This window comes from Bidens hawaiensis, unplaced genomic scaffold (assembly GCF_021521415.1).
Source record: "Bidens hawaiensis isolate Kalapana, Puna unplaced genomic scaffold, B.hawaiensis_p1.1 tig00004124_1, whole genome shotgun sequence".
NCBI classification, from domain to species: Eukaryota; Viridiplantae; Streptophyta; class Magnoliopsida; order Asterales; family Asteraceae; genus Bidens; species Bidens hawaiensis.
In genome coordinates, this window is record NW_027491244.1 from 1,298,634 (window position 1) to 1,308,885 (window position 10,252).

General features: G+C 37.3%; 1 protein-coding gene across 1 annotated transcript; it reads right to left on the reverse strand.

Annotated features, from left to right (window-relative positions):
- Positions 1-3,084: 3,084 nt before the first annotated feature.
- On the reverse strand, positions 3,085-7,826 carry LOC143625581 (nudix hydrolase 15, mitochondrial-like). The gene is made up of 5 exons (XM_077095880.1): positions 7,744-7,826; positions 5,493-5,656; positions 5,281-5,420; positions 4,323-4,442; positions 3,085-3,414 (listed from the first exon to the last, which is right to left on the reverse strand). The coding sequence occupies exons 1-5, from the start codon at positions 7,764-7,766 to the stop codon at positions 3,205-3,207; spliced, it is 657 nt and encodes a 218-aa protein (XP_076951995.1). The 5' UTR covers positions 7,767-7,826; the 3' UTR covers positions 3,085-3,204.
- Between the last annotated feature and the right edge of the window lie 2,426 nt (positions 7,827-10,252).

A 10,252-nucleotide genomic window follows, 5' to 3' on the forward strand; every position in this document is an offset into this window, starting at 1 on the left:
GGGCCGTCTCTGAGAATTCAAAAAACTTATGGTGCCCGGGACACGAAAAAATTTAGGCCCTAATCAAATAATCCCAAGCACATGAAATTCATTAAATAAAAACATCAGTTTAAGCTTATCATTGCAATTCACATTTCCCAACTCTGTCAATAACGATTTGATTAACGAGTTTGATTTATGATTGGTAAAGCCGATTAGGAGATTAGCGTCTGGCGATTGCTCGCTGTGACAATTGGTGTTGATTCATTTACAAAAAGCAACCTTTGAGTTACATAAATCGCTTCCCGTTGGAATCGTTATTTTATTTTTCTTTTATTTTGTTCAGATGTTCTAAAAATATGAATTCAATGGTATTAATTTAAGGATTAATTTCATATATACCCTAATAAACATTACAAATATCATATATACCCAAACAAAACTTAATATATCATATATACCCTTACAAAGTAACTAAAATATCATATATGCTCTTATAAATATAATTAAAGTATCATATATACCCCCTATTAACAAATAATAATTTAATAAATGACCATTTTACCGTTATTTTCAAAAAATTAACTTTTATATATGTACATTTTAACGAATAGACCGTTTTACCCATTTCTATTACATAATGTGTTTATACCCTGTGTTGTTATTTTAATTTTAATTGACTTTTCTCACATTTAACGACAACCAAATCGTCTCTTGTCACTTTTTCAAAATTGCAAAACATTCAAAGATTTATCGCGTCAAATGGTCTACACTGTAAAACCTTATATCGCATCTAATCAAATTAGAGTAATATGGTCATTTTTTAATTTTTTTAATGAATTGGGTATATATGATATATTAATAACTTTGTAAGGGCATATACGATATTTTTAGTTTTGCATGGGTATATATGATATTTTCAATATTTGTAAGGGTATATATGAAATTGCTCCTAAATTTAAATTAAAAAAGTTAATTTTTAAAAATCCTACTTAAAGAAAATACGATAATTTTAATTTTACCTTTAAACTCAATATATAGTATCTAAGAATAAAAAATCAAATTAAATACATGCATCTAACTCACTTATTTTACCGACATTGCCTATTACCTATAGATCCTGTTTTACCTAACAAACTATTAAATTAAATATGGGTTATCTTTTAAATTTACTTGGGCCTTTAAAAAGCTCATCTAGGCTAAATTTAACCCTCGTGCTCCTCGTATCTCTTTCTTCTTTCTTCGTTAACCAAAAGCAGCCTGCATCTGCCACCAGTTTGTCGAAATTTTTTTCATTAGGTTTGAGTTTCATACTAAAGTATACCTTCTATAGGGCCCCATGACAGTCTGGGCCTGGGGCCTCCGCCCTCTCCGCCCTCTCCATGGGCGGCCCTGCCTACTGCATACTACTTTGTTAAAATAAGGAAAATTGGTTTTTATTGGTCCCAACTATTTTATTTTTGTCGACGCTGGTCCAACTATCATTTTGGCCGGCAACGGTCCCAACTTTCACATACGTTGAATCCACTAGTCCGCGACTAACGGAGTATTAACTCCGTTAGGTAAAATCTGATGTGTCGTCCTAGTTGTCAAAAGCCTGATGACATGGGCATCCTACGTGGACCGGCTGTGTATTATAACCAACGTTTTATGCTTAAACATTATACAAACATAAATTCCCAAATTATACAACCCTAAAACCCCAAATTCTCTCTAACTCAAGAACCAACGTTTTATACTCAAGAACCCTATCCATTGTTAAAGATTAGGGCTTGTTCGTCTTTTAATCGACTCCGGTTTCACTCGAATTCGATGGATCTTTGCCTGATTTCAAAAGGGTTTGTGTAATGGATGTTGGCGGATGCTTTAGGTCTGCACTTGTTCATCGTCATCTTCAAAGAGGCTTCTTTGTTCATGCTGCAATCAACACTCATGGTTCGTTCGTTTGTTTTTGTTTTACTTTCATTTTCCCAATTCGTTGTTTAATTTGTGGGTTTTAATTACCTGGCAGCTGAGATGAAGTCAACGATTGGTGATAGTAAGAATTTACGAGTGTTTCACACAGACCCATTGGATTATCACAACATTGTTGAAGCTTTAACAGGATGTAATGACTTGTCTTTCAATCGACTGAAGAGGGAATTAGGGTTCTTGAGTTAGAGAGAATTTGGGGATTTAGGGTTGTATAATTTGGGAATTTATGTTTGTATAATGTTTAAGTATAAAGCGTTGGTTTAATACACAGCCGGTCCACGTAGGATGCCCATGTCATCAGGATTTCGACAACTAGGACGACACATCAGATTTTACCTAACGGAGTTAGTACTCCATTAGTCGCGAACTGGTGGATTCAACGTATGTGAAAGCTGGGACCGTTGCTAGCCAAAATGATGGTTGGGACCAACGCCGGCAAAATAAAATAGTTGGGACCAATAAAAACCAATTTTCCTTAATATAATAACAAATTATAGCTTTTTTACAAAAATAACTTATTTTATTTTAGCTTTATGAAAGGCTTAAAAATCAGTTTTTCAAAAGCCTCAAATTCTGGTTTTTCAATTTGGCTTTTTGAATAAGCCAATAAGCATTTTTCAAACTCAATCCCAATTCCCAAACATGCTCTTACTGTGGCATATCTTTGGATTCACAAAATTTCAACAAGACTCGACTTGAAGATCTTAGTCTTTTTAGTCTTTTTGTTAAATGATTTAGTTATACTAGGTATAGATCATTTATGATCTTGGAAGAGTCCTACGTGAAAGGCAATGAGGAGAATGAGGGAAAGGGAACATCTCACCTCCCTCCCTCGGTGGAGGATGACGGGGTGCCAGTAGGGTGGTCGTGCAGGTCCTTTGACCCCTCATCCAATCAAGTCGTTTGTTTTTATTTCCTTTTCTTTTTTATTTCTTTTTGTTATTAAATAAAATGAAATGGTGGAGAATGAGGTATAATAGGGATTGAGTGGTGAGGTTGAATCATGGATGTAAAGCTAAGTTGGCACTAAGGTGATGCAAATTTGATGAACGATGGAGAATGATGAAATGAATCATAATTGTCAAGTCGGTTATTAAGGTTTTATGTTATAAAAATCCTACTCGTTTACCAACACAAATAAGATTCGGGATTCCAGGTTATATGGTATATCCCCAGCAGCCACATCAGGCAAATGGACATATTACAACTACATGGTATACAATAATTGCAATACACATTGACAATGAATACTTAGAATCTGCTATAATTTTTCTTCCAGAATTTAGGCATCCTCGGTTCAAAATCTGGTGCCCGCTGATACACTAACGATGCCGTGGAGATTAAGATCCCAGCTGTTAGAGCCCATATCACGTACACCTTATTATCCGTTTCTAAATCAAAGTAATGAAGCACATATCTATCTCCTTGAAATTCTCTCTCCTCCTCTCGCCTGTTTTCGTCCTGAATCAACAAAATCCCATCATTAAGAATACAACACGGTCATGGAGTTGAATATGGTCTCAAAAACTATATCATTACAAAATTATTTAATTTCTTAAAAAGAGAAACTCAGAAGGTTGTACGTTTTGCACGACTTCCATCCCATTTATGCCCATTAACTAGAGTCACCCACCATTTGAGTAAATTTGATATGGTCACTTTTGCCACTTTCATCCATTTTATTTTTCCCCCGGTTTACACAAGGTTTTTTTATAACCGAATACAAATTATAATTCCTTATGATCTTTCAGATACAAAATGGTTCATAAAATATCAACCGGATTGACTTGTTAATCTCTTTTTGTCCTCTCTTTTTTTCACAGATCACTTCATAAACTAGGGGTGTTCATCGGTTCGGTTTTCAATGTAATCGGATGATTCAGTTCAGTTATTCGAACAATATAGTTAATTGTAAAATGAGAAACTTAAGACACACAAATTTACTCTAAAATAAAATGGATGAAAGTGACGAATCCAAAGGAACGAAAATGGTAGTTTAATTTATTTGTTAGTAAGGGCATATTAGTCTTTCACATAGATTAACTGAATAGTCTTAATGGTGTTAGTGAGTTGGACTGAGATGACAAAAGAACAAAACCACAGCGTACATATATAGGGAAACAAAAAATTAATAATGCATGTAAGTGGCGAAAATGACTAAACCACATGGACAAAAATGACAGTTTACTCTTTCAAAAATAAAGTTACTTCAGAATTGTTTGTGCGTTTTGGACGACTTTCATCCCATTTGACCCATATACATTTATAAACTTTTGAACTCTTTTTACGCATCAAGCATGTTTGTGATAAAAACATAATCCAATATGCAGTCTAATGATTAATTAGGTTGAGAAATAAAGAAAACGAACCTTGAGAAACATTTCAAAAGGAGCATAGAATATGGATTCTACTTCTTCAGCGTTTAGAACCGGATTGAATGCTTGTTTATTCCATAGTATACCGAGCACTGGAACTACAGTTACATTCTCCTGCCATCGCAATCAAACAGTCAATCCTTTTTATTAAACACAAAAAAGATGTAATATCAGCTTTGACCCGTTAACCAGCATGCCAAATTTTTCAGATATACAAAGAAGTAATCTTAACCGTTTGTTCAAGGCTCACCCTCTAGAACGTGTAATTTTTTAAAAAGGATACATTTTCACTGATCCAAAAGGATAATGATGAAGTTTACAACACTAAAGTATTAACACTTGACAATTTAACCACAATGGTACATTAATAGTATGATAAATGCGTAAGCCTATGTATATTGGAAGATATCTAAAATGTAACACTACATTATCTTTAACTAAAATTGTAATTACTAATTAGGGTATAAATTTCAAAATCTTTTGGATATGCAAAAGGGCTAATTTGATGTTTAATATATTAGAACTAGGGTGTGCATTAAACCAAAAAACTGATCCGAAACTAAAAAACCGAATCGAAACAAAAACCGACGGTTTGGTTGTATGTGTTTGTAAAAACCGAACTTATGATTCGCTTTTGGTTTTCCATGCAGCAAAAATCGAAAAAACTGAACCGAACAGAATTTATAGATTTTCATTTCTTTTATTTTTCATTTTAAGCAATTTATAAGTATTTAATTTAATAAATATGTAATTTTAGTTGGCATATATAGTTATCAATCAGTTATTAATTAATAAAATGATTTATGCCCAAATTCATTATTTAGGGCCAACCAACACAAAATTTGTCAAGCTTAAATGGCAAAACCGAACCGAACCAAAACCATACAATAACACAAAGTTTCGTTTTAGCCCAAACCGAAGTGTAACAGCCCTGATTAGAAGAAAGTTTGACCTTGGTTCCAAATGGTTCAAAAACAGCAACATCCACAAGAGTCGGATCCAAACCGATCTCCTCCTCAGCCTCCCTCAAGGCGGTCCGAATATCATCCGCATCCCCTTCATCCGTTCGACCTCCCGGTAAAGAAACATGCCCTGCAAACCATTTCAAATTTCAACCTCATTAAGACATTTCATCAAACACCTTAAACGCACTTATGTGTTTACCCGAGTATGAAGAGAGCTTAGATGATCGTTTGGTTAGGATAACATAGATTTGATCGGATTCCTCGAACAGACAAATGAGAACTGCAGATCGGTTGGGTCTTTCGGATTTGTGAGGTTGTGGGTTTGAAAGTCTTTGAGATATGTCTAGTAATAGTTTGTGTGATCTTGAATGTGACATCTGCCCCGACCCGACCCAGGTACCCGTTTTTCTGATCCGATCTCCTTCTTTTATGATTTAATATTTATTTTTACTTATATTTTACTTTTAATAATAATATATATTTTCCTTCCCGCCTCTTCCTCTCTTTTCCTTCCTGCCGTCCCGTCCCTCTTCTTCTCTCTTTCCGCCTTCTTTTCCCTCTTGTTGCCGTCCCGCCTCTTTCTCTCTCTTGTCGTCGTTCCGCCCTTACGCCTTGAACCCCTTTTTCTCTTAACTCTTTGCTTGTCCTTTGTTTCTTCCCGCCTAAGGTTGTCTGCGCAGCTCCACGCGCCAGACTCCTTGCAAGGAAGCCTGCGCGAAGACCAGTTGTTCCTGCGATACGCGAGGCGAACTGTTCCCGCAGCACGCTAAGAATTGTAGTTCTTCTCGCAGCGCGCTAAGAACGGTAGTTCTTCCCGCGACGCGCTAAGAATTGTAGTTCTTCTCGCAGCGCGCTAAGAACGGTAGTTCTTCCCGCGACGCGCTAAGAATTGTAGTTCTTCTCGCAGCGCGCTAAGAACGGAAGTTCTTCCCGCGGCGCGCTAAGAATGGTAATTCTTCCCGCGGCGCGCTAAGAATGGTAATTCTTCCCGCGGCGCGCTAAGGATAATAGTTATTCCCGCGGCGCGCTAAGGTTTGTTCTGTCAGCCTTCGCCCTCGCGCGTGCGCTCGAGCCTTCTCGCGCTAAACCCTTTGAGTTTTCTTCTGTTTAATCTAGCCGTTTGCTCTTGTGATGTCTTATCTTCTGTGCTGTTGACCTAACCTGTCTTATGTCTGAAAAGTTACTTTCGGCGCAGCATGCGCACCAACCCCATTGGTTGGCAGAAAAAGTGACTGACATTATCTTTTGGAGATCTGCTTTTTCCATGCTTGACCTGTACCTTTATCTGACCCGCCCATGCCTGTTTACTGTTACCTGTCAGCTTTTCCTTATCCCCTGCAGCTGCCATATCTTTTGATATCTTTTGCTTTTGGAATCTTTTACTTTTTGGAGATCTTTTCCCCTTTTCTAGGGATTGTGTCTCCTAGGGTTTCTCTATAAATAATAATGTTAATTTCCTAACACTACACACACAAAGCACTTAATTTAATCCCTCTTGCTCCTTGCCGTTGTTCTTCCTCTGCCGCCTCCTCTCTCCTTGCCTTCGTCTTCCTCCCTGTTCTGCCCTGCTTTTCCGGTAATATATATTATATATAATAATTTACTTATTAATTATGCTAACTTATAATCAAGACATTAAAACAAATCATTAAAACAATAATCTTTAATTATAGGTTAACCTTGCTTGTTTGGTTCTTGCTTTACCTATCTTCACATCGTTTATCAAGTGAGTAATCTCGTACCTAATCCCTTTTATTTTTTTATGTTTATGGATGTTCATGTGTTCATACAAACTTAGAGTCTTAAACTGTTTATGAACTTTAGTCGCGCAGTATCCCATGTGTTGAGGACGTAGACTTGGCTGTTTATTTGTATGTGTGGATCATTAACCGTCTTGTCGGTCTATTCCGCAGTTCTCATGGTACCATTAGATGAACACGGGAGAACTATCGTTTATGATTTTCTCTTTTGTTTACACATGCACAGTTTGTCTTGTTTGTGAGCTCAATTGTGAGCACTGGCAGTCTATGAATCTTAGAGTTGGTCCCGATCAGATTACACCCCTGTTGAAAACCAGACATACACATGTTGCGCGCAGATTTATTGTTATCTATGTATTAACTATTAAACTTGATTTCTCACCAACACGCAAGTGTTTGACGTTTATTTTAACACATGTTCAGGTTTGCAGTAGCTGTTTTGGAGCTCGAGAAAACGTAGGAAGTTCTTTATTTTGGACCTAGATTAAAATGTATCAAGACAAGTTATTGCGGTTATTGAATATTTTGAGTTATAATATATTGAATTATGTTGCTTTATGTTATCTTGTGTTTACCTTGCGCGTGCGCGAATGAATGTATTTATTAAATATTGACACCCAAACAGTGTCACGAGTAATGAAACAATATGTGGCACCCCGATGTATAATCCGCCTTTGGTCGGGGTGTTACATTGAAGGGCTATTGGAATCCATGAGACGAACATTCAACCGAAAGAAAATGCTGGAATTGATGATGCTATTGCTTGCTCCCAATGTTTTTTATTACTTCATTTCGGTGTAGTTACCGTAACCGAATGGCCGGTTAATTATCCAGGTCGGTTATGACGTTCCAAGCTTAATGCTAAAATTTCAAAGTCTGAAATAGGGTGGTTTCAAGAATAGTTATGGTATTCCGAATTATGTTAAATTTAAATGTTGAGAGCTTGAAAAGGAGGTATAAAGTTTAAAAAACACAAATATACAAGGTTAGGTGAGGTTAAAGTCAATTAACGAAGACCTATTACCCGTAATCATAACCGAATGGTCGATTAATCAAATTCACTTAATCATAATCGTTGGTTAGGACAGACCTTTGAAATTTACAGACCCATCAATTTTTTTCATGGGGGTGGAAAGTTTCCAGGCCGTTTGTCTATCGATATATATTAATTTTTTCGGTCCGGTTCGAGTCGAAGCTGGTTGATTCGTATAAAAAATAGATAATAAAACTAAGTTTCATATAATCAACAAGAGTATGTAACACGGCATTACAAATGTTAATAAAAATATGCTACGTTTAAAATTGTTCTATACAACTTTTCGTTTTTAAAATTTAGTTATTACTTTTGAGGAACCGTTTCGTAACGAGACTCATTATTTTTGTTTTAATCAAATTAAATAATTAAAATCTTACTAACATAATTATCATGATAATCATTCAAGACATGAACATATCATCTTAGGCTATGTGTAGTGGAGGGACTACAAATTGATCGAATTGTGACATGTGGTGCCTGAAGAAACACAGATCTACTCCCCATGACGAGTCTTAGATCCGATGTATCAATAGGGTAGGATACGGATAATAACCAATTATGATATGAGAACAATTCCCGAAGTCCAGTGACGTGAACATGCAAAACAGACACCGTGAGCTCGCTACGGGAAGGACAAGAGGGGGATCTTCCCGTAACCACCCTCCGGCGTGAGAATAAGTACAATCCTGACGTAGAAGATAAAGTACTTAAGTGTATAGTAAGAGTACAATGAGAGTGAATGAATACCTCATGAAGATTGAGAGGGTATTTATAGCCGAAGGATGTAAGAAGGTGATTGGGCTAGCTGACCCTTTTGGAAGATGCTCCCGTAACCACATGGACACGTGTCCTCATATGACAGGTTCATTTATACGTTGCATGTGCTTGCATAACAACCTGGACACACGTCTTTATGGGATAGGTTGATGAATAACCCCTGGCCATGTGCACGGTTATAACGGCCTTGCCAGGTGCCCTTCATTGGTTGGTCGAGAAATCACGTATTACTCAAGAAAGTATCTTGGAAAATCTTCTAGAATGTAATTAGTTAATGACAACTGTCCTGAGGCATTGCCTTGTGGTCGTTTTGTGCGGATAGATATACCGTCTTGCGGACGACTTCTGAGGATGCCGGGATGTTTCCGCATATGTCAGGAGAATGTTTCTTCCTTAAATGATTAAGCGGGTGATCTGTATGTCTCGCGGGTGCTGCGTGAGGGGTCCTCAACTGACCCGCGGATAATACTTAAGGGTATTTGGGCCTTTTTGGTACCCTACCTCTATAAGTCCCACCAGTCCAGTTTTTCTTCCGCGTGAAGTATTTTATGCGGGTGAAATTTTGGACATAAGGGTGTTGTTTGGGGTTTTTCTGAAATTTTGCAATTTGTGGTGATGATATCTTGTATCGGATAACCATACAATAGTACGAGGTGACAGCTTGCAGGAGCATGTGTCAGAAGATGTGACGTTTATGTCGGCTGCCACTGTACCCGACTGTTCACCTTTTTGCTTTTTCGAATTTCCCGCGTGACGTGGCGTCTATTGATTGGGGTTCGATACCTTCTCTTCAATGCTCATACCCCATCACATTAATTTCGATATGTATAAATAGTGAAGTTTAACTTCCTTTCGAAGTTTTATCGCCTTTGATCTTTGAATATCTTATTCTTTTTCTCTCTGAAGTTTTCGATAACCGTCCAATTTTTCTTATAACCGCTCGATATTTCATCAGATCTTACTGTAATGACGAGTATTCAATCTGAAATTGATGAAGTGGAGGTTCAATGGGACCAATCTGAATATCAGAAGCTGATTGATACTTATGGTATTCCGCCGGAGTGGGGACCGGAGTTCCCTTCTGCCGGATCTATAGCCAGTTTCCCACCTCCTGGCAAGATGGCTGTTTACTCTGACTTCTTTGTCTATGGGAATTTCCGTTTCCCCATGACGAAATTTTTCGTGAAGGTGTTAAGTGCCTATGGGATCCATCTATCGTAGTTACATCCTCGTGCCGTCATGCGAATTCGTCATTACGAATTTGTATGTACTGCACATGGAATGTTACCCCCTGTCGACCGATTTCCTGTGTTCTACCGCCTTGTCAACCGTGATGGTTGGATTACTTATCAAGCGCTAGCTGACCGGGGTATCGGCTATGAGGTC

What these genes read in the sequence shown, in the direction of transcription:
- LOC143625581 (XM_077095880.1), bottom strand. Translation starts at nt 7,766, where the DNA reads ATGGATTCCAATAGCCCTTCAAT. An exon ending in GATTCCAATAGCCCTTCAAT is followed by an intron (nt 5,657 to 7,743) that starts GTAACACCCCGA and finishes GTCACATTCAAG; the next exon opens with ATCACACAAACTATTACTAG. An exon ending in CTTTTGAAATGTTTCTCAAG is followed by an intron (nt 3,415 to 4,322) that starts GTTCGTTTTCTT and finishes TTGTTGATTCAG; the next exon opens with GACGAAAACAGGCGAGAGGA.